General features: G+C 51.9%; 1 protein-coding gene across 1 annotated transcript in view; it reads left to right on the top strand.

Moving 5' to 3' along the window:
• The first annotated feature begins 4026 nt into the window (after positions 1-4026).
• The window catches only part of MCF2 (MCF.2 cell line derived transforming sequence), a 56199-nt gene continuing 34089 nt past the window's right edge, over positions 4027-26136 (top strand). The window contains exons 1-4 of the mRNA XM_068204538.1: positions 4027-4198; positions 13796-13864; positions 14411-14525; positions 20475-20565. Coding sequence (XP_068060639.1) covers positions 4087-4198; positions 13796-13864; positions 14411-14525; positions 20475-20565 — 387 coding nt within the window. The 5' untranslated portion in view covers positions 4027-4086. The remainder of the gene's footprint in view (positions 4199-13795; positions 13865-14410; positions 14526-20474; positions 20566-26136) is intronic.

Raw genomic sequence — 26136 nt, 5'->3', positions numbered from 1 at the left:
GTTCTGATTAATAAATATTTGTTGTCTCTCTCATCTCCTTGGATACTCCTAGGATTGATTGATTATGTGGGCTTTTCCAGGGCAGTACTAGGGGGACAATCAGCATTTTCAGTGGGGTAGGTGCCAGCTTGGTTGTCTGATGTGGAGCAGCATTTGCCTAAGGAAATACTGCTTACTTCTCATACATTTTTATTTTTCCTGCAGTGTATTAGCAGTTGTGGGTATCAGCTGCTGCACATAGCTGGCCTGTGTGTTCTCAACTCATTTCCCTCAAAATGAATGTTTAATTATGAAAGTGAATCCTGTGAATTAAGTGAATAAATTGATTTAACTTTCTAGAATAGGTGAACCCAGGGCTTCAGCTGACATTTAGGAACTGGCTGATAAAAATGTAGGTCCCCGTGCCTGATGTCCATTCACGAAGTGTTTTCCTTACTGCTCTGTTTTGGTTCTTGGTTCTGTGTGGTGGCTGCCTGTAATAAGTATTTTTTAGTTCAAAGCCTCGAAGTACACAAATGAGGTTTGCAAAGTGCCTGGTGCTGCTGAGGTTCAGGCCCAGTATTTGCATTGATGAAATTGCAACACTCGGAAACTGCTGAAGCACGACTGGCAGTGTTTGTATAATGCACAAGAAATATATAGACTTGACTTTCTTTTTAAGGACACGGGTCTGTTTCAAACTGAAATGTTTGTAATGAGAAACTGACACTTTGAAAAATTCTATTTGGGCTGCTTCGATGCCCTGAGCTCCTGTCAGGCACCGCAGGACAGATGGCTGAGCTATTTAAAACAAACTCTAACCTTTCCCCAGCAGCTCGTACTATTGGAAACCAGATACACGCATTGAGAATCTTCATAGCAGTGAGTGATAGTGGAAATGGCTGAAGGGCTGGAGAGGATTTCACTCTGAGCTGGCTGCCCAGGACAAAAGCTGTAAATGTGAGCGATGGGAGATGACCGCAGGTCTCCGAGTGTTTCAGAAAGCACCAAAATTAGCATTTAAAGCACCCACGTAGCCCTTCTTGTCAGAAAGGAGAAGCAATGTCATGTTGTAAGGTGATTTTTAACAAGGACAGCAATTTTTAAGGTCAGGCTGTTGGCGTGTGAGGGCTCTTGGCACATGGAGGGGTCGTGGTGTCCCTGTCCCCCTGCAGCTGTTGCAGGACATGCAGCCACAGCCGTCTCGCTGCTGGGATTGGGCTTTGCTGCTTAAATTTTCACACGTCTGGGGATAACCTGCTAAGCTGGAAAACACACGGTGGCCTGGAGAAAGGGTGTGTGTGTGCACCTGTGAGTGTTCCTTTCCAAAAGCAGGAGCTGTACCCACAAATAAGGCAGGTCTGACTGACGAAGGGGGGAAGCGAGAGCAGGAGAACAGAGTGGAACCCTTTCTTACTTTCACATTCAAGTAGGAGGCATAAAATCCTCCTCCTGCTTAAATCTGTGCAGGTATGGCTGCCTTCAGTGGGGCCAGGATTTCTGCCAGGCTCTGGAGGCTCTGCTCCACGTGGACCAGCTTGGGAGGAGCCACACTGGGCAGTACCCCTGGAGTGAGGGCGATGCTGCTGTCTGCGCAAGAAATCCTCCTGAAATCCCTGTTCATGAAAACCAGCCTGAGGTTAATTACTGTTCTGCACAAGTAGTTGCTGTGGCTGTGCTTACTCCAGAGGTGCGCAGTTTCCTTGGACATCACTTTGACTCTAACCTGTGTTTAGCCACTCTGTTTTTCCAGTTCTCAGCACTTGACTGAACAGGTATTTTTAAAGGGTGATTTCTCAAATCCAAATAATGGCTCTAATCTCAACTCAACCTTCTGGCCTTAATCTGGGAAACGGAAAATGGTTTTTTTTTTTTCAAATTCAAGAGGTTTAGAATCTTGTTTGAGTGGGTTTTTTCAGCCACGATCTGGAATTAATGAAATTAGTCGGAATTCTTCCTACACCTCCCTAAGATTAGATTAAAAGATGAGGCATTGCACCCACACGAAATAAATCTCTGCAAACAGGTGCTGTCAAGATTTTCCACAGCTTTAAAGGGCTCTTGCCCCTCACACACCAGCTTGTATGTGCCACCCTCAGAGTGCTGAACGTTGCTATGGGGCCTGGACAGGAGATCCCTGAAAAAAACCAGCCACGTTTCTGGCTGTCATGGTTTCCTTTTTAATCTGTCTCCTTGCTGCTTCTCTCTCAGTTTATCACCTCCTGGGCAGGCAGAGCTAACAGCTGGCTCTGGGGGAGCCAAGGAGCTGCTGGCAGTGTAAAATGTGGGCAGCTGGACGATGCGGAATGCCTTGCTGGGCATTTGTAGTGAGATGCCCCAGAGGAGGCTCTGGAGCAGCCAGGGTTCCAAACCCTGAATCTCCGTGGCCACAAGAAGAGCCATGAGCAGTTGCCCTGCAGTGTGAGTGAAGCCAGCTTTTCCAGGCTGCCTTGTGCCAGCTGAGCTGTCTGCAGCAGCTGCAGCTTTGGGCTGCAGGATCCTGCCAGCGCCTGGGGCCAGCCCAGCGCGCCTGGGGCTGGAGCAGGGGGCGTTGGCTGCAGAGACCTGATCCAGATCCTGTCTCAGTGACTGAGCCTCCGCTCAGAGAGCAGGAAATGGATTGATTGCAAAACCTTGGGGGCGACAGCTGCATCTTCTCCTGGGTAGCTTCGTTTTCCCAAAATCCCGTGTCAGAGGTGGTGTGTGACATGCAGTGGGGATGAGTCCCAGCTCCAGCAGAGCATCCCCTGCGCACTGGTGGAGCAAAACAGGGACTTTCAGCGCTTGGATGGGTCCATTTCTCCCAGAGCCGTGGCAGTTTAGGACAAACAGCATTCCTGTGATAAGAATACAGCAGGAATGCGGCAAGGCTCTTTCCTGACTTGTGGCCTTGTGTATCAGACTGATTTTTTCATGAGTAACTGCACATGAACTCTCCCTGTCACACAAGAAGTGCTTTATGACCAGACAGAAAATCATCTATCCAAACTGTTCGGTAGTGAGAACCTGCTGTGTCACGACCAAGGAGCGCTGACTGAATGGGTTGTTTTTCCTTGAAAAATTCTGTATCAGTGTAAGAAAAGCCTACCGAAAGATGCTGGGTTTTATATTACCGCTGTTGGACCATGGCTCTCTAATTAATGGCCCTGACTGCTGAAGTGTTGGAAAAAGGCTGCTATTATAGTAAAGAGCATAATTAAAAGGTTGTTTTGGCAAAACAGGAACATCTACTTCTCCATGCTGCCTTCCTGGGCAGCTCAGGCTCCTGTCGAGACCGAGCTGGCATCATTTGAACCTCAGCATCAGGAAAACTGGGAATGATGGGTCAGCCCCGTGCTGTGCCTGGAGCTCTGGCCACCACTGGCTGTAGTAAGGTTTAATGTAGTTCTCATAAATTGTTCAAGGAATTTGCTAGAATGCTGCTTGCAGAGGATGGAAATGCCTTTTTTTTTTTCCCCTACGGAAGTGCTATAGGCACTAAGGCAGGGAGTAAATCCAGCTGCAGGGTGGTTTGCTGTGGGGGCACTGGGTATAGTGGTAAATTAAAGAACAAAAAAAGAAATAAAAGGGGAGGAAAAGGAAAGAAAGGGGGAAAGGGGGAGAAGGAAGAAAAAAGCAGAAGAGGGAACAGGAAGAAATACTGGAAAAAAGACTAAAAAGAAGGGGCAAAAGAGGAAAAAGGAGAATGGAAAAAAGGGGGAAAGGAGTAAAGAAAAAAGGAAAAAAGAGGGGAAAATGGAGGAGAAAGGGGGGGAAGGGAATAAACTAAAGAAATCGGAAAAAAGGGGAAAAGAGGAAGGGGGGGGGGGTAAGAATCACGGGGGAAGAGGGGAAAAAAGGCAGAGAAAAAGAGACAAACAAGACCGGGAAGGAAAAAGCGGGGGAAGGGGCTCAAGAGAAAAGGGGAAAGCAATGCCGGCGGGCGGCGGCGGCGGTGGCGGTGCCGGTGCCGGTGCCGGTACCGGACCGGGGCGGGGCCGGTACCGGGGCGGGGCCGGGGGCGGGGCCGGTACCGGGGCGGGGCCGGGGGCGGGCGGAGGCGGCGGCCCCGCCCGGCGGGCCCGGGGCGCGGAGCGGGCGCTGCCGGCGGGGAGCGCTGCCCGCGGCATGGCCCTGGCCCCGGCCCCGGGCGGGCCCCCGCCGGGGGGCACCTCGGCGGGGGACATGGAGCGCTACTACCGCCTGCTCCGCGCCGCCGCGCTGCTGGAGGCCGCCGCCGGTGAGTGCGGGGCCGGCGGGGCTCGCAGGTGTCCGGGCGGCGGGGGGGACAGCGGCTTTCCTGGACACCCGTGGGGGCAGCGGCACCGCAGGCAGGTGTGCCCGCAGGTGCCCCGTCCCTCCCCGGGGCCGGGGCCGGTGCCGCTGCCGGTGCCGGGCGCGTTCTGCGCGTTCTGCGCGCTCGGGTCCCGCCGCCCGCGGAGCCTCGGCAGGGTCCGTCGCTCGCGGATCGAGCTGCTGAGGATCCGAGCTGCTGTGCTGTTATTTATCCTGCGGACGGCACGGTGGGTGCCGCGTTCCCCGCTGCTGGCGTTCCCCGACGTGTCACCGAGAGCGCGGCTCGCAGCGCCAGGCGAACACCCCGGGTGCTGCCGGTGGCAGGAGGATGCTGGCTGTGCGAGCCCCTGCGCGGGTTCCCGTGGCCAGAACTCAAGACCTCTTCCCTGGGAAGCTGTACCTCATCCTGCTGGCCCTGGCTGCCCGTTGCCGGCTCGGAAGTAGGCAAGCAGGAGATGTGTGTCAGGCGTGCTTCTCTGTTAGACACCTCGTCCCCCCTCCCGTGTCCCTTGGTCCTCTAACACCTCTGAACGGCAGGTTGTGCCGGGAATGTAGCATTGTCCTGAAGCGGCTGTGCTTCTATGGCTGCACACCCTGAACGTGAGAAGCAGATGCAATCTGATCCCTTGTCAGGCCATAGCTACCCCAGCCATGTTTCCTTTGATGAACAGTGATCTGCTCAGAAGTTGTGTGGAGCCCTCACTTTTTCATTGTTTTCCTGTTTTGCTGAGGGGAGTTACAGGTATTTTTGCAGTGAGGTCTTTCCTCAGCCAGGAAGGGAGGTGGCCCCTCGGGTGACTCCAGCCTCACTAGAGCTTGCCCACCTTGTCAGGAGCTGGAAGCAGGCAAAGCCATCACTCCTCGGCTGTTTGCAGCTGGCGGAGTGCTTGCAGCTGTGCCGGGCACCAAAAAGACACACTGACCCAGAAAAGCTTCCTGTGTAATGCCAGCTTTCTTGACATCTCTGCAAGGCACAGCTGGGGGTGCAGGAGGAATTTGTCAGGGGTGGGTCACAGGTGAGGACTCTACCAAAGTGTCACCTGCTTCCCAGCAGCTGTGTGTGTCCATGCCCTTCTGAGCTGGTGCCAGCAGCACCTTCTGCTCTGGCTGCCCTGCCCACCTGACCCTGTTCCTTTCCCTACACCCTAGAATGGAGCAGATAAATGCCAGCAGGGGTGGTCATGGTCAGTTAGCAAAGGATGCTGCTTGAGTGGTTGTGATTAAATGCTCCTTGTGCTGCTGTCAGCATGGAACACCCACGCTGCTGGAGCAGGGGCTGGTGACACGGGCATGGGGACACAGATGGTGCACGTTTGCTGTGAGCTGTGTGCTGGGAACCAGGTGAAAGCAGGCAGTGGGTTTCTTCTGGGCACGAGCCCTCTCTCCATCAGCTTTTGGCAGATGACCTTTGTGTAATGGTCATACAGAGCCAAAATTTCCCCACAAAGGCACACTTGTGTGATTATAGCTGTAGGATCCAGACCCATGATTTGGCATCCACACAGGTTCTTAAAATAAAATGTTGACAAAGACAAAGTTGAGTAAGGTTCTTCAGATCATGAGATTAAAAGTAAATCAGAAGTTCTTTTCCCTTATTGCTGATTTCTGAGCATTCAGCCAGATCTGGGACCATGTTTTAACCATTTCTCTACATGCAGCAGTACTGGAAACTTGGTGGTTTCTAGTAGGAGGTGATCCACCCGTACTTGCCTTAGTCTGAGATAAAAGCCTGTAAAAACCCCAAGCCTTTTATGGCCATTCCCATCTCTAAAATGGCTTGGGCTCCCTCAGAGCATGGCAGAACCACAGCAGCCTCCCAGAGCTCTGTGCCTGCATGGCACAGGCCCTCGGTGTGGCTCAGAGCAGTAGTAGTCTGGGAGCAGTCAGTAGTAGGTGGGATGTGCTTCCTCTCCCTACATCACATTTGCTACAACCGGTTTAATGGCTTATCATTCATGTACCAGGACAGAAGTGACAGCAGGGCTGTGTGGGAGGGAGCCCTGAAGTGTGAAACATGGTGAGGGAAAGAGAGTTCTCCAAAGCGCTCTCTTTGTCACTGAACCAGAGGGTGCTTGGAGACACAGAGGGCATGGGGTGGGGTCCAGAGCTGGGGCTTGCCCCTGGCTGTGCTGCTGTGGGAGCCTTTGTTAGCCTTGGTTTTGGCAGGTGGGACTTGCAGGGCAGAGGAGCTGGAGTGCTGATGGCAGTGGCTGGGTGGGGCTGCCTTGTTTTCTGAATCCCCTTTTCCTCCCAGGCGATGCTGGACTTGGTTCTAGGGCAGAGGTGAGTCAGGATGTCCTGGGCAGAGCTGCTCCCTGGGGCCCAGCACAGCACAGTTATCCTGCTGCTCCAGGGGTGTTTGTCCAGGGGCTGGGTGGTGACGCAGCCGGCAAGCACCAGCCCAGTCCTCCCCTCTCACTTTCCATTGCACAGGCCTGCTCCTGCTGCAGGAACAGCTTAGCTGGATCTGGAAATGTGCTTTTGCTCAGTGGGGGAATGCCAGAATCGGGCATTTCCACTTTCAGTTTGGGAGAAATTGTGTTTATTTTCCCTTGCTTTACAGTAGAGTTTCCGGGTGATGCCATTGGGGGAACCTGGCTGCATAGTTTAGTTTCCTGGCTATATCAGCTGTGAAAGAAAATGTTCCAGTGTCCTCAGTGAACTTCATTCCAGCTTCTCCAGGCAGCTAGTGGGGCCCCAGGATTTACTGCTGAAATATCTCCCAGGAGTTACTTTGTGCTGGAATTTCTCTTTGAAAAAATCAGTGTTTGCATGGTGCTGAATGATGATGGGAAAGTCACACTATTGGGTTTTGGAAGTCTTTGTGTTGAATGGGCTCTGGTTTAGGGGCTGATTGTTTGGACTGGGAAGATGTGTACTGGTGGCAGATGCTAAATGTGCTTTGCCTGCACAGCTGGCAAATGTGCCCTAGTGCTGATGTGCAAACACATGCACTGCTCTCTTTGGTAAGGGAAGAGTGACTGAAACTGGAAAAAGGAGAAAACTAAAGTACATTGAAGCTCCTATATGTTAGAAATGCAAGAAACTAGATTTTCTCAACTCCCACATTGTGGTTGAATCCAAAAGAGTGGGTGTTGAGAATCTTCTATTACATTTCTTGCGATTGACGTGAATTCATGTATGGTGGAGCTGGCTTTTATCATTCCCAATTTTTGCTTAGTTTGGTGTGATATGAGAATGGGGTTTTTCTGATTGGACATGAAAACATCACAGCATAGCAGGAGGTAACAACTAAGCCTTGTTGCTGCTTAATTTGCTTTTGCTTCACCTTTTCTTAGCAAAGCTTCCCCAGTTTCTCAGCTGCTAAATATAAATTGGAAGAGATTCCCTCCCCAGAATTCCATGGTCTCCAGCAGAGGGGATCTTTTAACCTCCCCTGAACATCCTCCTCCTCCTCCTGGCTGGCAGCATGGCTCAGCCCCGGCTCCTGCAGACCCTCTGCTCACTCCAGCTCCCAGAACTGTGTCCAGGGATGGCATTTCCATGCTGCACCTTGTCTGGGGTCCTTGGCTGGCTGCACCTTGTCCTGCTGGCAGCAGTGGCTGGTCAGCAGCAATGAAGCTGTGCTGCTTTGGAGTGTCAGCAGTGGCTGCAGCTGTGCCCTGGGTGCTCCTGCTGCCGCAGCCAGGGTTTCCCCACTGCAGCTGCTGGAGGGATGCCTGGCAGTGGGCTGCTGCTCCCCGGGGCTGCCAGCTTGGCTGTGGAGCCAGACCCGGTGGCTCTGTGCCCGCCTGGATGGGCTGGTCCCAGCCCTGTGCGAGCACGGGGCTCAGCTCCTGCTGGAAGGTGGGGACTGGGCTGCTCCCAGGAGTGACCCCAGGTCAGTCACACTGCCTGGATGATGGTCCTCAAACCTCAGTTACACCGAGTTAACGTTTTCTGTGTCTTGTCTTCTTTTCCTTTCACAGCACCTTTTTTTGCCTTTTTCCTCTTATCCTCAGTGTGTCTAAATCTAAGCCTTTCTAAAGGTCATTCTAGTTTTTCAGAAGCTTTCCTTTTTTTTGCTGTGTGGTTTCTCACTGAGCACACCCCCGGGTCTGGGTGGTGGGGATGTGTCTGCACTGAAGCACTGGCTGCACACAAGCCCCAGAAAGCCTCTCAGGAGAAGCACAGCCCTGGGTCAGACGACAGAACCATCTGTGCTGCTTCCTACGCTGTGTTGGAGCAGGTGCTTGGGGAGAAGGAAAAGAAGGAGCTTGAAAATAGAGTGAGCCGTTCCTTAAAAATGCCCCCCAGTCTGAGAAATGATAATTTAAGGAGTCCTTGAACCTGGTGAGGTGACCAAGCTATCACTCCTAGGGGTGGACTAATGCTGGTGGGACTTTCATGCCGTGTGCAGGACTTCAGGCCTTGCAGGGGCCGTCTCCCTCAGGACCAATACCTCATATCTCCCAGAAAAAGAGGCATTTATAAACCTAATTGCTAACCTTTCCCCTGAGATGAAAGCCTGGTTTTGGCTGGCTGTAGACAGGCAGCAGGTGCCTGCAGGGCTCGGGGTGTGCAGGAGCTCCCGTGAGCCCCTGGCCACAGAGAGGTGCGAGCTGTCCCCATGGGCTGCGGGGACAAAGGGACTTGCAGCAGTCACAGGTGTCCAAGCGTTCTGCCATAAACATTTTAATGTGTCCTTTGTGTCACTCACTTGGCATGGGGAATGGCCCACCCATGCCAAGCTGGAATTCCAAACAAGGAATTCCGTGCTTTGCCCAGGTGTCCAGGTTAGTCCAACAGCCTGCAGCAGCAGGGTTTTAGCAGTGCCCTTTGTGCCAGCTCTCACACAGCCACGGACACCTGCAGCCCGATGGCTGGGGGCTGCAGGGCTCGTTCCTGCTCTTGGCACCAAGCGTGCTCATGGCCCTTTGCCAGCACCAAATCCTGCTGGCACTGGTGCCTGTTCTGTCCCCAGATGGGCACTGAAGCCACTGGGGGCACGATTTGCTCTCGGCTACCACAGAATTTCCTCTCACGTCCAGGAAGCAGCCTCAGGACCTTGGCTGCGTGTCCTCTGCCCGGAGCAGGCCCTGTAAGTCACCTTTTGGTGAACAGAGCAGGCCTTGTCGAGGAGCACGGTGTGCTGTTCTGTGCCACACGTGCCGGGCGTGGGGCGTCTCCATCAGCCTCGTGCCACCTGTCCGGCTGCCAGCCCCTCCTGGCTCTGGATCCTACAAAAGCTGTGTGAACACCTGCCCTGCCTGTGCCCAGCAGTGAGTGTGTCCTGTTCTGGGCAGGACAGACCCACAGCAGCTGGCTCTGGGCACGTGGATACCTGCGGGTTTCTGGGCTTTACGCTGGGTAACTTTTTCAGGGCTAAAAATCTGTATAAAAGTCTGTATATTTCATAGAGATTTTTACACAGACTTTTACTTTATTACCAGGATCCTGCTCCAGGTGTAAGCTTGCTGGGGAAGCACACGGGTGGGACAGATGCCCCACGAGGATCTGCCTGGAGCAGGGTGTGGGCAGCAGGGGCAGTGCCTGGCTGCCTCCATCCTCCTGCCCCGTTCTCTGCAGCCAGGGGCAGGCACTTTGTCACTTGGCACAGCCTTTGTGTCGAAGGTGGGCAGGCGTGCTGTTCACAGCAGGGCAGTTTGCAGACAGTGTAAGGTAGCATTTCCCCGCTGTTAACTCCCTCTGTCCCTCTTCGTGGACGGGGCGTGTGGGGAGGGCTGGGCTGCAGGGCCGCTCCTCTGGGGTGTGTGCAGTGGGTATGGCACTCGGGGCTGGGCTGGCGACACGGCGGTGCTGCACTGCTCTTTCTCCTCACACACAGGGCTGTATTGCTGTTCTTTGCCCCAGGGAATATTTAATTTTGCAGAGGGAGAAGCTGGGAGGGCCGCTGTCCCCACTGTGCTGGTTCATGGTTGGGGCACTCTGCTCCCAGGGAGTTCGGTTCCCATTCCTGCACAAAGCAGAGATGGGAATGACTCAGTCCTTGCACACCCCCAGCCTGTGCTCCATGGGCTGTCTGGGAGGCTTGCATGGACCCTGTGGCAGCTGGGAGAAGCCCACTGAAGTCTCCAGGCAGCAGTGTCCTGCCAGCGCTGCTGCGTGTAGGGTGTGTCACAGCTGGCGGCAGCCCCAAAGGCCCTGCTGGGCCGTCCTGTGCTGGGCAGCCCAAGAGAGACGCTGGCTGCTGACCCCAGTTAGCCCAGAAGGGCACAGGAGACATGGAAACAGGTTACAGCTGTGCTGGTTTGAAGGCTCCCTCAGTGCCAGATAAATGCTGCTTTGCTGGGTGTCCAGAGGGACGAGCAGCTGAGAGCAGGCAGTGCATGGAGAAGCTCAATGTGATCTGTTACACTTTTCATTTCATTTTCTTCAGTTTTGTTTCCTGGACTACGGCAGCAGCCCCCAGATGAAAAGCTGCTGCTATTCACTGACAGCAGAGCTGTCTCCAGGTGGATTTCATAGCAGCAGACAGCGTTTGGTCAGTGTGGTGAGTGTGAGCAGCTTGGCAGGTGTGGTACACAGCTGCTGAAGTTTGGGGAAGAAAAGAAGAGTTGCTAAGAGCACTTCAGGGTTTAACTGAATGTCAGAAGAGGGATTTGGGCTGGGACAGGAGCTGTCCCCTCTCTGGGTGTCACTGCACACCTCCACCCTGCATGACAGTCCCTCCTTGCCCGTGTCTCCTCCGAAGGGCTGGTCAGGGGCAGTGAGCATCGCTCTCACTCCTCAGCCTGTGCAGTGATCCCGAGGTGCATCCCTCCCTCTGGAGGGGGCTGTGGAATGTCCTGCTCTGTGCAAACAGAGATGGGGACAGGCCAGTTCAGCAGGGCTCCTTGCTGAGCCACACTGGCTTTCCTCAGGGGGCAGAGAGCTCTGAATTCCCCCTTTGTCTTTTCCCTGCTTTGCTTCCAAAACTGTGTCATGGCAACACTCTCCCCCTGCAGAGGGGCCTCGGAATGTAATAACTGCAGCAGCGTTTTAGGAATGCCCATTTTAGAACCTCTATAAAAATGACACTACACTGTCATGACAATTTACCATCCAGATGCTGCTGGTTTTCAGTAAGACCCTAAAGCTGGGGGTCATGCCAGCTGTGTGAGGACAGCAGTTTGTAGGGTGCTCTGAGATGCTGTGTGGGGAGTTCAAGCTTGGTTTTGTAACAGCTGATGGTCACAAAGCCCCTTTTTGGCTTTGAAAGAAACGAGTGGCGTTTCCTGAAAGCCTGACTTGCTGCTCCCTGTGCCAAGGAGGTGCAGGCTGGCTTTGCTGTTCATAGCCAGCTCGGGCAGTGCCCTGGGGTCTTTTCTGTACTGTCCCAAGAGCAGCCTGAAATAAAAAATCCCCAGTTTGCCGCAGAACATCAGCTGAAGCCTTGTTTGAGAGTCTTTGGTGCCTCACTGCCTTTCTCTGCTCTTTCTGCAGAGATTAATATTTGAGGACAAAGGTCATGCTTCTCTTCAGGATTTATTGCAGCATCCAACTCAAGTGCCCCAGGCACAGCAACACACTCGTGGGTTTGATGCCAGCACTTGGTTTTCCCTAATATTTGCCCAGGAGGTTGAGTTCAGTGGCCAACACAGAGTGAGTGCCAGGGATGAGCTGGCTGAGGAGTGGCTCTAATCTCACCACAATCAGGCTGTTGTTGTTGCCCTGACCTTGCCAAGGGGCAGCATCCTGCTCCTCTGTCCTGTTGGATTATCCCAGAGGATGGGCACCAACTCCCCCTACCTCCCTGCACCTTGTTAGCTGGTTCTCAGTGAGAAAATGTCTCGTGAAACTTTTAAATTAAGTGATTTTTTTTTTGACCATGGAAAGGTTAACTTCCTTTCTGCAGCCCGTTTCCTGATCAGCCTCAATGGACTGGCACATCCCTCTGCTATCACTGCAGAACCCAAACAAAACCCACATTTGCTGTCAGCCTGTGGCTGTGGCTGCTCTTGAGCTCTTGGCACGGCGGTGTTCCAGCACGTGGCCAGGCCGTGCCTGGCTTTGCTGCTGCATTTTGGGGGAAGCCAGGGCTGGGCAGGGTGGGCTTTGGGGCCAGGCTTCACCCTGGCTGTGGACACAGCAGCCCCACGCTGATTTGTGGCCAGCACGTGTGCGCAGCATGGGCTTTTGTCTTGTGTTTTCAATGACACACGTGTTTGATGTCATCCAGTTCATGTGTTGGAGCTCATTGAGTTATTAAATGTGAATTTTATCAGTATGAAATGCTTGACCTGGTGGAAAAAAAAATCAACAAATAAAGAAGTCTCTTGCTGCTGCTTGTCCTCAACTTGGGTGAAGCAGTTGAATGAGAGACAAATATTTGAAATATCTTTGCAAGACAAACTTCTTTCTCACCACGACCAATTCTAGGGCCTGTTAAAATCAAGAATGTTTCTGTAGATGCCAGCGGGACTGAGGCTCAATCCTCAACAAGCAAAAACCACATTTTTATCTACAGGAGGGAAAACCAGCAGTGTGTGTGTGCCTAGAAGGGCAGAGAGAGCCCGTGGCTGGTGGGGCTGTGGGAGGCAGAGTACCCCCCCACACACATCTCGGCTGCTGGGCTGCAGCACCCAACAGCCAGCAGGGACCTGAAAAATCTGCAGATAAAGTAGAAGTGACCAGAAAGCTTTTGGAAAAAAGGGAAATAGAATAAATATTGATTATGTTGGAGTGTGCTGAAGTATGCAGCCTGTCTGATCTAAAACAGCCAGAAGATTATTCCCTAGGACCAACTCTGTGAAATAATCAGTGTTTAAAATTTGATTATCAGAAGGCCCAAGGACTTTAATCCGTATAGATGTGCTTCAAAACATTTATTTGCAGGAACACGGATGTTTGATTTTTAGCTGTCATTCCATTTATAGATAATCCAGAGAAATGTCTACCAGCTTTAAGCTCCTCTTGTGTTTAGTCAGTGTGGTCTTTGTTTCCTTCTCCCAGGGCAAGGTAAAGCTGTGTGTGTTGTTCTGATGTGCTTCGTTGCCTCTGAAATGATCACGGTGCTAAATATGGTATTGAAACAGCCTCTGCCATGATTTAATTAGGAAGAAATCTAATAACTGAACATAAGAACAGCAGCCTCTCCAATGTCTGTGGCCCCATGCCAGGTGAAAGCATGATTTCAGAAGCTTATTTGTTCAGAATTAACGCCTGTAACAGTCTGAAAGCCCAGCCTTGCTCCCAGTGCAGCAGCCTTGGATGCTGCAGTTCCCAGCAGAAACCTCAGCCCATTGCACTGCCAAGGCTGGAAGCACTGGGAGACTTTGTAAAGCAGGGAGTAGGATTGCTAACTCCAAAATACAAAAATTTACATTGGATATGGCCTGGTGAGGGGCAGGCACTCAAGCTAAGGGGCAGTGCTCCCTTGGTGCATTTAGTGGAACACATTTGTTGCTGACTCGTGGCTTTCACCCTATTATAGTCTCTAAAAACATTAGAAATAACATCTCTAAGATCCACATATCCTTTATTACACAATTTCATGTATAGTTTAGGGAAGCTCAGGTTCCACCTTTGGATTAACACATTGATAAATGTGTTTGCTTTGGATTTGTGCTTTATTTTGATTGCTTTTCCCTTTCTCCAGAAACTGCAATACCCATCTGTGCAAAGGACATCAGTGGTGATCTGATGAAGGAGTTTGCTTTTCTGTCTGGTGAGTACGAGAACATCTCCAGGGTCTCTCTCCGCGTGGTAATTAAATACTCCAGACAAACTTCTTTGCTATTTGTCAGAGTGATACTTCACACAGGCCATTACCCATCAGGTAGTATCCAGTGCCACTAGAAATGTTGTTAATAAAACATGGAGGCAGTTTGAACGAGCAGATTAGGTTTCTGTCTCGTGCCACACTGTAAAATGGTCTGACTTCCCAGCACTCAGTGCCTTAACAAGCACTTTGCTGTGAAATGTATTTCTGTAGGTTCCAGACCTGTGTTTGTTTGCCCCTGTATTTCTGATTTCTTTTGCTGTCCCGTGTAAAGTACACTCAGTAAACACAGGACATGCCTGGTACTCAGTACATTTGTTTCTAGCACCTGCACCTGTGTGTTGTGCTTGGACTCAGAGGCAGCCTTGGCTTTGTTTTGCTGTTCTGGGGATGAAAGCCCCTCTGCCAATGCTCTGACCTGGCTGGTGGCCCTGGGTTTGCCGTGGCCCTCCTCAGAAGCGTGGCCAGGGAGCATCCCTGTGTGTTTTGCAGGTGGCAGGGGGAAGGACAAAGCTTGGATTATCACCCTCCCTGACAACGCTGGCTTCAACGAGGTGCCCGAGGACAGCGTGTCCAAAGTCTTGACATACCTGACGTCAGTCCCGAGGTAGGAGGCTCCTGCTAGCTCTGCTCTGGGGTGGGCAGAGCTAGGGGTCCTGCCTGGGCTGGGTTGGGCAGGGCTCTGCAGGGCACAGCCACGTGTGGGGCTGAGGGGCTTCTTCAGCTCTCAGAGCACCACAGGGACGCAAGGCCTGTGGTGCACACCTGATGTGTCCAGGTGAGGTGGTTTATGTGCCAGGAACTGCAGAGGAAGGAGTGGACATCATCCCTGTGACCTGTCAGCTGGAATGTATCACACGTTTAGCTGATGAAGTTTCTAATTAACAACAAGCTTTCCTCAAGCTTTGGCATGTGTCACCACTTAAATATACCATGCCACTGCAAAATAATATTTTGACGTGTACAAATAGAGAGTCATTACTGTGGAAAAAGAGAAATGAAACCAGAGGAAGAGACTAATTACAGAACAAAGCCTTTGGGGTCCCCGTGACAGCTGATGGCTCAGCAGAGAGCAGCAGCTCCCATTACCTGCCTGTGTGTCAGGGTAAAGCTGCTGACAGTCTGCCTGTGCCTCACACAGGGCTGTATACTTAGATTAATGGCCCTCCTAATTCTTGCTGCTGAGCCTGGTGACTCAGTTACCTGGAATCCTTAATTTTCTTGAATAATGCCTGTTTTGGCAAATTTCTTCCTGCAGGGAGAGCAGGCTGACAGCAGCTAGATGGGAGCTTTCCATTAGCAGCTGTTTTGGAAGAAGTATGGAGTGTTTAGGCACCTCTATTCAAAAAAAAAAAAAAAAAAAAAAAAAAAAAAAAAAAAAAAAAAGGAAAAAAAGGAGCTTCTGGTTCCTCTGTCCTCTTTTTGATGGATTCTGAGGTTTCAAGGGCTCCTGGCCCACAGAGCACTGGCCCAGCAGGAACAGGACCCTGCCAAGTGTTGTTCATCCCGTGCAGGCAGCCCTGGTCTGTGCATCTGCACTTCCCAGCTCCGCCTGGTTTCTCCAAGGCTTCTTATTCCATCTGACTGTAAACACCCTGGCATTAGCATGATGAGCAGTCCTGATGTCCCTGTAATAGGTCAAACTCAATCAAGAAACTAATGACAGCTGCAAGCTTGCTGGTGATTCAAACACGTTCAGCATGTTTTCAGTAAAACTGCTTTAATCATCCTGCTCTGCTCCTCCTCCCACCATAACAGCCTGCCCCAATGTCTGATCACCTTAGAAACATGTGCTCCTAACACTTTGGAGCTGAAAGGCTCGGGTGACCAGGAAAGCATCACCTAGGTGAGGGTGGCAGACCTGTGCCAGCTCTGGTGCCCCTGTGTACACATCCCTCAGCAGCACCACATCGTGGGATTAGAGCTCAGACTTTGGCCCAGCAAGTCCCTAAAAGAGGTAAATATTTGCCTGCCAGAGGTATTTCATTTCCTCAAATACCAGGGTTAGGGGAGGGTGCACCAACACCTGCTTACCTGTGGATGTGCAGGGGCAGATCAGAACCACACACCCCGTGCAAAGGAACTGCAGGTGTCCTACCTGTGCCAGTCTGAGCAAACCTCGTGGGTGTCAGTTTGTAGTATTTGGGCAAGTTGAATGGTTTGTAGTATTTTGGGAAGCTGAATTTCATGAGGCATTCTTCTGCTGGAAATAATAGTTAGATAAAGGAGATGGATGCTGAAAGCTGCTCCTGAGCCCTCCAGGTGAGTGCATTAATAGCAGAGCCAGGAGGAAGGTGAGTCTGCAGGCAAGAGCATTTTTAGTATTCCTGGGAACTGCTGCAGGCAGGAGGCAGCTGCAGAAAGTACTTGTGTGGATCAGCTGGAAGGGAAAATAAGTAATAGGTGCCCACTTTCTATTCTGTGCACATCCAACTCAAAATGCTGCCTGCCTGCCTGCCTTCAGGCTGGCTGTGCTGAGCAGCACCTGCAGTGCTGTGCTGGGAGCAGGGAAATGTGACAGGTCCTGGAATTTGCAGAAAAGAGACCTGAGGAGTGAGAAAGCAGCACTTTATCCAGGCTTGGATTGAGGGCCGTGACAGTGTGGTCTTTACAGCAAATACAGATCTTTTCTCTAGCCTGAAGAATTTATCTCTTCCAAGTTAAGCCACAATTCCAGCAGAAGCTTAAAAAAAATCAACTGAAGTCAGTTATGATATCTGTAAGATTGTTATTACAAAAAACTGACTTAATTGCTATTAAAGTAAAAATTGAAAACTGAAGAAATCCCTCTGTGTGTAGCATTGGTGTGGTATTCCCTTCAATACTGTGTGGAGGTCTGGGTACCACATTTAAAAAGGATGTGAAGGTCCTTGAATTGTCCAGAGGGAGCAAGTCTAGTGAGAGGGCGTGAAGGAATGTGTGTGAGGAGCAGCTGAGGCCTCTGGGCTTGTCCTGTGTGGAGAGAAGGAGGCTGAGGGGGGATCCCAGTGCCCCCTGAGCTTCCTGAGGCTGGCACGTGCAGAGGAAGGGGCTGAGCTCCTCTCCCTGGGATCCGGGGGGAGGACACGCGGGAATGATTCAGAGCTGTCAGGGCAGGTTTAGAACAGACATTGGGAAGCATTCATTTGCTGAGGGGGTGTAAAACACCAGAACAGTTTCCCTGGAGGTGTCATTGATTCTCCAAGCTGTCAGTGCTCAGGGGGCATTTGGACAATGCCCTTTACCAGCATCTCCTAGCTTTTGGTCAGCCTGAAACGGTCAGACATTTGGACAGATTATCACTGTGGGTCCCTTCCTACTGAAATATCACATCCCATTCTGCCCTGTTCTGTCCTTTCTTTGACTCTCCAGCTTTTTGGTATTTAGACAAGCTGTGCCTGTTTCCTTTAGGCTGGGAGGTGAGGTGCAGAGTGGCTCAGAGCTGGGGTGATAACACAGAGTAGTGGCACACTGGAGGGTGCTGGTGGCTATAAATATCTCTGGATTTCAGTATTGGGCAGGTCGTGACGGCGTGCTCTGATCCCACCAGCGGCAAGGAGTCTCTCAGTCCTGTGCTAAATCTCACAGCTGCAGGCTCCAGGGTCCAATTTCAAGTCCTGCAAAACATCCCAGGTCTTTATTTTTAGTCTGGTGCATCAAAAAGCGACAAGAAACACCCAGAGAGAAATAATCCTTGCCCTGGTTATCTGTCTCCATCTTTCTGCTTTGGATGCAAACAAAGAGCCCTCAGAGCCTTGGTAGAAAGCACTGATTTATTTTTATTGTCAGTCTGAAAGGTACATCACGGGCCTGGAAATCTGATAAACCTGCAAGGCCTGGGTTGCAAATAGTCACAGACTTTCTCCACGGGCCTAGAATAAATGACAAATTTCTCACAGTAGATGTCAAGGCTGTCAGACTGTTGGGAACTTTCCTCTTTGTTTCTGTAAGGGAGCTGATAAAAGTACATTAGCATGCTCAGAGGCTGCTTTGTGAGCATAACCTTGTCCTGAGTTAATGACTTCAGCTTTTCTTCACTGGCTCTGCACTACAGTCTGGCTGCCTTTTCTAAATTACTTGGATTCTGGGGGTTTTCTTCAGGTTTTATTATGATTATAGCAGTTCTGTGGAAACATGGTTTATTTTTTTCAATTGCAGCCTCTTAGGAAACACCAGGGGAGTTGGGAATTGTTCTTTACAGTCCAGAGACATACCTTTTAAAATTTTAGAGTGTGCTGAAAAACCAAAGGGTTTTATTTTGCCCCATACCAAAGGATCCTTTGGCCTGCTCCCACCCTCCTGGGTCACTTAGCTTGTGGTGGGGGTGAACAGAGCTAACAGAAGCCTGCAGAATTGTCTCATGTTGCCTAAACTATTCTAAGCAAATAAAGGTTTTGGCTGAGAAGTCACGCTCACCATGCTCACAACCTCAGACTTTATTACATGTGTTCTGTGGATGACCCATATGTAAAATTTGATGTTCATTTTCTCTGCTCTTTTCTTCTGTGCTTCAAAGCCACTGAATAAATTCAACTGAAACCTGGGCACTTTGCGTGTGAAGTTACAGATCCATAAGATGTGCCACAGGATAGCTTGGGAGCTGGGTGCCTCTCCATGTCTTCAGTCAGCTATTGCTATGAGTCAGAGGGAATTTTAGATTTTATCCCTCTGAACACCACTGCTAATTCCTCTTAAATGCATTTGTCAGAGTTGTAGCTGCCACAGACCAGAGCAGCAAGATGTGCACTGAATGAAAGCTCCTGCACTGCCTTCAAGTGTCTTTTTTTTTCTTTTCTGTAGTGAGTTGCCAAGTATTGTCTGCCGTGTGATACTTCTGAGTAATCCACCGTGTGTTTGCCTTGCCAAACACAGGAATTAGCAGAGATGATGCTGGCAGGAGGCTGCTTGCACAGGGCTGTGCCCAGGGCAGACACCTGAGCCCTCTGGGGAGGCAGCACGTGTACTGGGAGCCTCTCCCAGCACCGAGGGGAGGGTGGTGTGGGACACGGCTATCCTGTGGCAGCATCCACAAAACAAATATTGCAGCTCTTACCTGAGTATCCTGTAAGTACGCTCACGGAGGAGGAGGTGGGTACACGCTGGCGTGCCCCTGGCTGGGTGCAAACACAAGTGCAGCTGTAGCTCAGCTGCTGCAGCATGTGCTGTCCCAGCTGGGCTGCTCCCCGCCAGCCTGGGAAGGAGTATTTCAATTACAGACAGGGCAGCCTTGGTCAGACTGGGCATTTCAAAGCAGCTCCACGGTTTGGGTGTGGAAAGGGACGTCGGGAGCCTGTGCTTGCCGAGTCAGCCGGGCTGTGCTGGAAAACGCCTTGGAGCAGTCGCTGCCTCCCCGGCAGGACGGGCTGGGGGAGCCACCACAGCTGCCCCTGCCCCTCTGCCAGGCTGCCACTGCCCTGCCTGCCCTGCCTTGGTGCCACCACCTCTGCTGTCTCTGTCCTGCCTTGTGCCACCACCTCTGCTGTCTCTGTCCTGCCTTGTGCCACCACCTCTGCTGTCTCTGTCCTGCCTTGTGCCACCTCTGCTGTCTCTGTCCTGCCTTGTGCCACCTCTGCTGTCTCTGCCCTGCTTTGGTGCCACCTCTGCTGTCTCTGTCCTGCCTTGTGCCACCTCTGCTGTCTCTGCCCTGCTTTGGTGCCACCTCTGCTGTCTCTGTCCTGCCTTGTGCCACCACCTCTGCTGTCTCTGTCCTGCCTTGTGCCACCTCTGCTGTCTCTGCCCTGCCTTGTGCCACCTCTGCTGTCTCTGCCCTGCCTTGTGCCACCTCTGCTGTCTCTGCCCTGCCTTGTGCCACCTCTGCTGTCTCTGCCCTGCCTTGTGCCACCTCTGCTGTCTCCTGCCAAAACAAGCCAGGAGTCACTGCTGGGCTGCTCTAACCCGAGCAGTGAAGGCAGGGGGGTGTTGGGGCATCAGCTGGGGGAGCCTGCTGGCCAGGGGCACAGCTCCTCTGCAGCCTCCTTCTCGAGGCCACTTTGGGTTTCTAGAGCAGTCTGCTCTCCAGCAATCTGCTGTCAGCACCTCGCACACAATTCATAGGTGATGCTTGAGCCTGGGCTGCCACAGTGAGACTCACAGGAAGGTTAGGCTGGGAAGGGAGCTGTGGACATCACAGAGAATGGCTTGAGTCGGAAGGGATCTTAAAGATCAGCCAGTCCAAGCCCTGAGCCACAGCAGCTTCACCTGCAGCAGGTTGTGCTGGAATATCTGGAGATATGAAAAGCCCCAGGTGGGTTTTTAAATGTCCAGAGAAGGAGATTTCACAATCTGTCTTGGCAGCCTGTTCCAGTGTGTTGTCACCCTCAGGAGAAAGACATTTTTCCTCATATGCAGATGGAATTCCCTGTGGTTCAGTTTGTGCCTGTTGCCCCCTGTCCTGTTGCTAAGCACCACTGGAAAGAGCTTGGGTGTTCAGGAATTTTTTTCAAAGGGAATTTCAGGAACTGTAGAAATACTAAAATGTGGTTTGCATTCTGAGTTCTTGGATTTGGGGTTTTTTTGGGGGAACAGAGTCAGTTTTCTTGGAACATTATCTGGTTATTCGTATTTTCTTATCTTGCAGTCAGCATGAGTCTGACACTAAATTTATCCTAATCCTGGATAGAAGACTGGACACATGGACATCAGTCAAAACGACTCTCCAAAAAATAGCAGTAAGTCCTCTTTAGTGTTGATTGCTTTTAGTGTACTAAGTCACCCTGCCTTTGTGTATCTCCTTCAGAAAACACTGGGAACCAGAGCAGTGATGCTCCTGCTTCCTCTCTAGGCAGTAGTTTGCTTTATGGCCCTGTAATTAATTTGAGTGCATAAATGAGCTGTTTGTGGTGCTAATTTGCTTGTTTGATCAATTTCCTGGGTTTTATACACTTTTGCAGAGGTTCAAATGTGTTTTGTGCCATGTTCTATGCTTTTGATGGGTGGAAAATTTTGCTCCATGTATGTTTTTTTGACACTGGTTATTAGTTTATTTTACCTAATTGTTGGCGACTGAAAGTTTAGGTTCTTTAAACAGGCTTCACAAGGATTTGTATGTGGGCATGGATGGAAAAATCTAACTTAAAAGTGTATGGATGCATTAAAGGGTTTTAAATGATCTAGTACACACATGCATTAGAGCAATAGCAGCTATCTGGTCTGAACATAGCTCACAAGAGGGGTTTTGCAATTCTGCATTGCATTGTCTTGGAACCAGAGCTTGGATTCACAGCAGAGCGTGCAGCTGTGTAAAAGTCATGTTTGTGGGTGCAGGAGGAGGTAGGAGCTAGCAGAGAAATCCTTTCCCAAACACACCATGCCACGTGGGTAGGTCAGTGGAAGTATTCTGGCTGTATTACTGTTGTGTTTGTTTCTGTTCAGTCATTGAATGGTGGAAGACATGAGTCCATCTGAGAAAGGATGAGGTAAAGGCTGTGTACTGAGGCAGAAAATGCTTGCCTGGTTCTGCTAAAGTTAGATTTACGGTATTTTGAGTTGTTAATACTGCTGCAGCTGAACTTGGTGTTAAAAATACCTGTCTGCTGGCATTTTGCTGGTCAGCATCCCTTAGGAGGCAGAGAGGGTTCCCTTCCTGCAGTGTGAATGAGATCCCACTAAGAGGATTTTTGGTTCTGATTTTTCTGAATGTTAGAAACTGAACCTGCAAGTGTGGTTACCATACCACTGGAGAAGAAGCAGCATTTAGAAAGTAGTTCTTTAAAGTGATCATCAAAATTCAGCCCTGCTGCCAGCGTTTGAACAGGTGCTAATACCAAGAGCTTCCTTTAAGGATGATGTACTTGCTTTGCATAGTCTGGAAGTGTCAAATGGGAAAAAATCCTGTCCTAATTTGTAGCTTCTACAAAAGTGTCATTCATTTTGTGTTTAATAAGAAAATGTAATTATTTGAGCATACACCCTGTTTGTGCCATGTGTCCATGTGGAGAGGTGACTTTGCCTGCAGTATCAGGGCTGTCCATGCAAGGAAAGGGAGGTGCTCTGTGCAGAGAGGGATGCAGGAAACCTGTGTCCACTAAATCTTATGACTTGGGAATATTGTCTTAAAAACAGTCAGGTCCTAAATGGCTGTCTATGTGTCCAGAAGGTGTAAGGACAAAAATTTAAATCTTGATTTTTTCCCAATCACAGATCATAAACCCTGGTGCAATTAAAAAAAAAAAAAAATCTTTTTCTGATCTTCGTACCATTTTGGAGTAAAGGAGTGCCATGAAGCTGAATTTCAATCACAGAGTGTGTCCTATTTTTTCCAGCATATGTATATGCATTTGCAGCTCTGCGGTTGTGCATCTGATCTTGAAAATTTTTCTATCGCACTGTACAGATTTTTGTTTTAACTCTTTATGTATGTCTCTAATTGCCTGGGTAAACCAGGCTAGCAGTGCTGTGGGAAGCGATGTCGGGGCAAGCCTCGGGTTTTGGCCGGAGCATCTCTCCTTGGTTTGCCCCGGAACCCCGAACAGCTTGGGAAGGCACCTTGGAGATAACGGCGGGGGGGAAAGGGAAGGGTGAAAGCTCTGAGCTGGGAGCCCAATCCTCGCAGGAAAGAGCGTCTGCAGGATGATTTTTGGCATTCCACCTTAAAAGCAAAGCCGGCGCTGGGGAGGAGAGCGGGGCTGCCAGCCGGGAGCTGCTGCCTGCCCGAACCGAACCGCACCGCACCGCACCGCACCGCTGCGTGCCGGCCCCCGGCAGCGGGGCGAGCCGGAGCGGCGCGGTCCGCAGCATCGCCGGCGTCCCCTTCCTGCCCCGCATCCTTTTCCTTCCCCGCATCCCCTTCCTGGCCCGCGCCCCCTTCCTTCCCCCATCCCCCTCCTTCCCCAAATCCCCTTCCTGCCCCGCATCCCCTTCCTGCCCCGCATCCCCTTCCTTCCCCAAATCCCCTTCCTTCCCCGCATCCCCTTCCTTCCCCGCACCCCTTCTTCCCCCATCCCCTTCCTTCCCCCATCCCCTTCCTTCCCCCATCCCGTTCCTTCCCGCAGCCCCGGGGCCGGGGCCATGGCGGAGGCGGGCCCGCGGCGGGGCGGGCGGCCCGCCCGGCATGCGGTAAGGCTCCGGGCCCGCCGTGCTGCGGCGCACGGGGACGGGGCCGACGGGACCAGCGGCACCGCTGCGGCCCGGGGGAGGCCGGGGACAGCGGCAGCAGGGCCCGCAGCGCTCGGGCTGCGGCGGCGCGGGGGCAATTCAGCGGCATCCTCCGTGCGGGAGCGGCCGGGGGCTGGGCACCGCCGGTGCCGCCGGGTGTCACTGGGTACCGCTGGTACCGCTGGGTGTCACTGGGTATCGCTGGGTGTCACTGGGTACCGCTGGTACCGCTGGGTGTCACTGGGTACCGCTGGGTGTCACTGGGTGTCACTGGGTACCGCTGGTACCGCTGGGTGTCACTGGGTACCGCTGGGTGTCACTGGGTACCGCTGGGTGTCACTGGGTGTCACTGGGTACCGCTGGTACCGCTGGGTGTCACTGGGTGTCACTGGGTACCGCTGGTACCGCTGGGTGTCACTGGGTACCGCTGGGTGTCACTGGGTGTCACTGGGTACCGCTGGTACCGCTGGGTGTCACTGGGTACCGCTGGGTGTCACTGGGTGTCACTGGGTACCGCTGGTACCGCTGGGTGTCACTGGGTACCGCTGGGTGTCACTGGGTGTCACTGGGTACCGCTGGTTCCTCTGGGTGTCACTCGGTACCGCTGGCACCGCTGGGTCTCGGTACCGCTGGCACCGCCGGGTCTCACTCGGTACCGCTGGTTCCTCTGGGTGTCACTCGGTACCGCTGGTTCCTCTGGGTGTCACTCGGTACCGCTGGCACCGCTGGGTCTCGGTACCGCTGGCACCGCCGGGTCTCACTCGGTACCGCTGGTTCCTCTGGGTGTCACTCGGTTCCGCTGGCACCGCCGGGTCTCACTCGGTTCCGCTGGCACCGCCGGGTCTCACTCGGTACCGCTGGTTCCTCTGGGTGTCACTCGGTACCGCCGGGTCTCACTCGGTTCCGCTGGCACCGCCGGGTCTCACTCGGTACCGCTGGCACCGCCGGGTCTCACTCGGTTCCGCTGGCACCGCCGGGTCTCACTCGGTACCGCTGGTTCCTCTGGGTGTCACTCGGTACCGCCGGGTCTCACTCGGTTCCGCTGGCACCGCCGGGCACGGCCGGCTCCGCTGCCCGCAGCGCTGCTCCCGGCGCGCTCCACCCGCAGGAGCGGCTCCGTCATTGCTCCTGCAGGGAAGCAAAGCCGCGGAGGGAGGGGGCCCTGGACACATCTGCGCCCCGGTGATGCTGACAGCACCTCTGGGGCCTTCTTTGTGCAGCCGGCTGAAGTAAAGGTAGCAGAGCACTTGGGAGGCTCGTTCTGGCTCTGGGGGAAGTTACAGGCTCAGATTAGCAGTGCCTGGCATTTCGTTTCTTGACTTTTTTAAGGGGCAGCAGAAAGTCATTAAGTTCAGCACCTGTATAAGGACTCCTGGCCTCAGTCTGCTGTGCTCAGAAAGAAACTTACTGGCAGATGCTACTTTTTTATTTTTTTCATTAAAAAAAAAAAATTCATTTGTTGATTACCAACCTCATGGATGCCCCAGTGAACTGCAGGGAAGAATAGTATCTGAAAACGGAGTTTCTAAAATTGGCAGAAACGTTAAAATAACACTAAATGTGTCAGAATGAGATATTCAGTAACGAGGCAGTAACTGTGATGCTTTCAGTGCATGTCCTTTCTTGTGCTTTATTAGCCCAGTTTGTCTGTATTGATTAAATCAGAGCTCTGGGTGTGGTTATAGTTAAATGTGCATTTAAAAAGTTGCTGAACTGGCATGAAGACATCCATGTCTGTCCTGGGAAGGGGAGGGATGTTGTGAGCAGGACTGTGGTCAGTGGGACAGTGAACAGTAGTGAAGTGTTGCCAGCTGCCTGATTTAGTGGAATTGTGCTGGTAGTTTTCTGCCTTTCCTGGTGTGCTGCAGAGGGCAGAGGCTTTAGAGGGTTCTTCAGGTGTTTTGTTACATAACTCCAGGTTTATAAGGAGCACAGGATTCTTTTTAGTCTAAAAACGGATAAGATAAAGCATAAAGCAAGATGAAGTATCCTTTTGTCTTTGCTTTCTTTAATATATTGTGGGAAAGGGTTTTTTGCAGCAGGTACATTCATTATCATTAGAGTTCAGTTTTCAGAAAACTTATCTACTCTTCAGCCCTGAGAAAAACTACTACAAAAAATTAAAAAGGTACAATCCCTACAGGAATGCTATGAGGAATTACTGGTCTATGTAAGTTTTTCTAATAATTCATCCTTTCCCTTAAGTCTCTAAGAGGGCACAGGACATGGCTTGTTGGTGTCTGTCTTTCTACAAGCTTATTTCTTGTCTGGTTCATTTTTTTCCATGCTTGGAATACATTAGGTGTCATTTGCAAAGCTGTGTTTCTTGTTTTGTAGCTACTCGTAAGTGCTGACCTTGATCCTATATGTGTAAGATCAGCTGAAAAACCCCCAAATTCTTTCTAAACTGAATGGAAATCAAATCATCTGCCCTGGAAACTCATCTGTTTTAAGGTGAAACACCAAGGAGCAGTAGGGACACAGTGGTGGGTGTGTGGAGCAGGAGGGACGCAGTGGTGGGTGTATGGAGCAGAAGTGACACAGTGGTGGGTTTATAGAGCAGAAGGGACACAGTGGTGGGTGTATGGAGCAGAAGGGACACAGTGGTGGGTGTGTGGAGCAGAAGGGACACAGTGGTGGGTGTGTGGAGCAGAAGGGACACAGTGGTGGGTGTATGGAGCAGGAGGGACACAGTGGTGGGTGTGTGGAGCAGAAGGGACACAGTGGTGGGTGTATGGAGCAGAAGGGACACAGTGGTGGGTTTATAGAGCAGAAGGGACGCAGTGGTGGGTGTATGGAGCAGAAGGGACACAGTGGTGGGTGTATGGAGCAGGAGGGACACAGTGGTGGGTGTGTGGAGCAGGAGGGACACAGTGGTGGGTGTGTGGAGCAGAAGGGATGCAGTGGTGGGTGTGTGGAGCAGGAGGGACACTGTGGTGGGCGTGTGGCTGTCCCTGTGGTGAAGGAGGGGAGCGCTGTGGTCTCCTGGTGTCTGCTGAGGAACAGCTGGCATCCTGCAGCCAGAGGTGTCCAGGGGCACCCCTGCTCTCAGCCAGGCGCCTCCCACTGGGTCCCTGCTGCGCACAGGGCTGTGGGCAGGCAGCTGTGCTTGTCTCCTGCCTGCTGCTCCCTTACCCTGCACCTTC

This window comes from Anomalospiza imberbis, chromosome 14, assembly GCF_031753505.1.
Source record: "Anomalospiza imberbis isolate Cuckoo-Finch-1a 21T00152 chromosome 14, ASM3175350v1, whole genome shotgun sequence".
Lineage (NCBI taxonomy): Eukaryota > Metazoa > Chordata > Aves > Passeriformes > Viduidae > Anomalospiza > Anomalospiza imberbis.
Note: the sequence above shows the minus strand (reverse complement) of the source record. Positions and strands in the feature narration are given on the sequence as shown.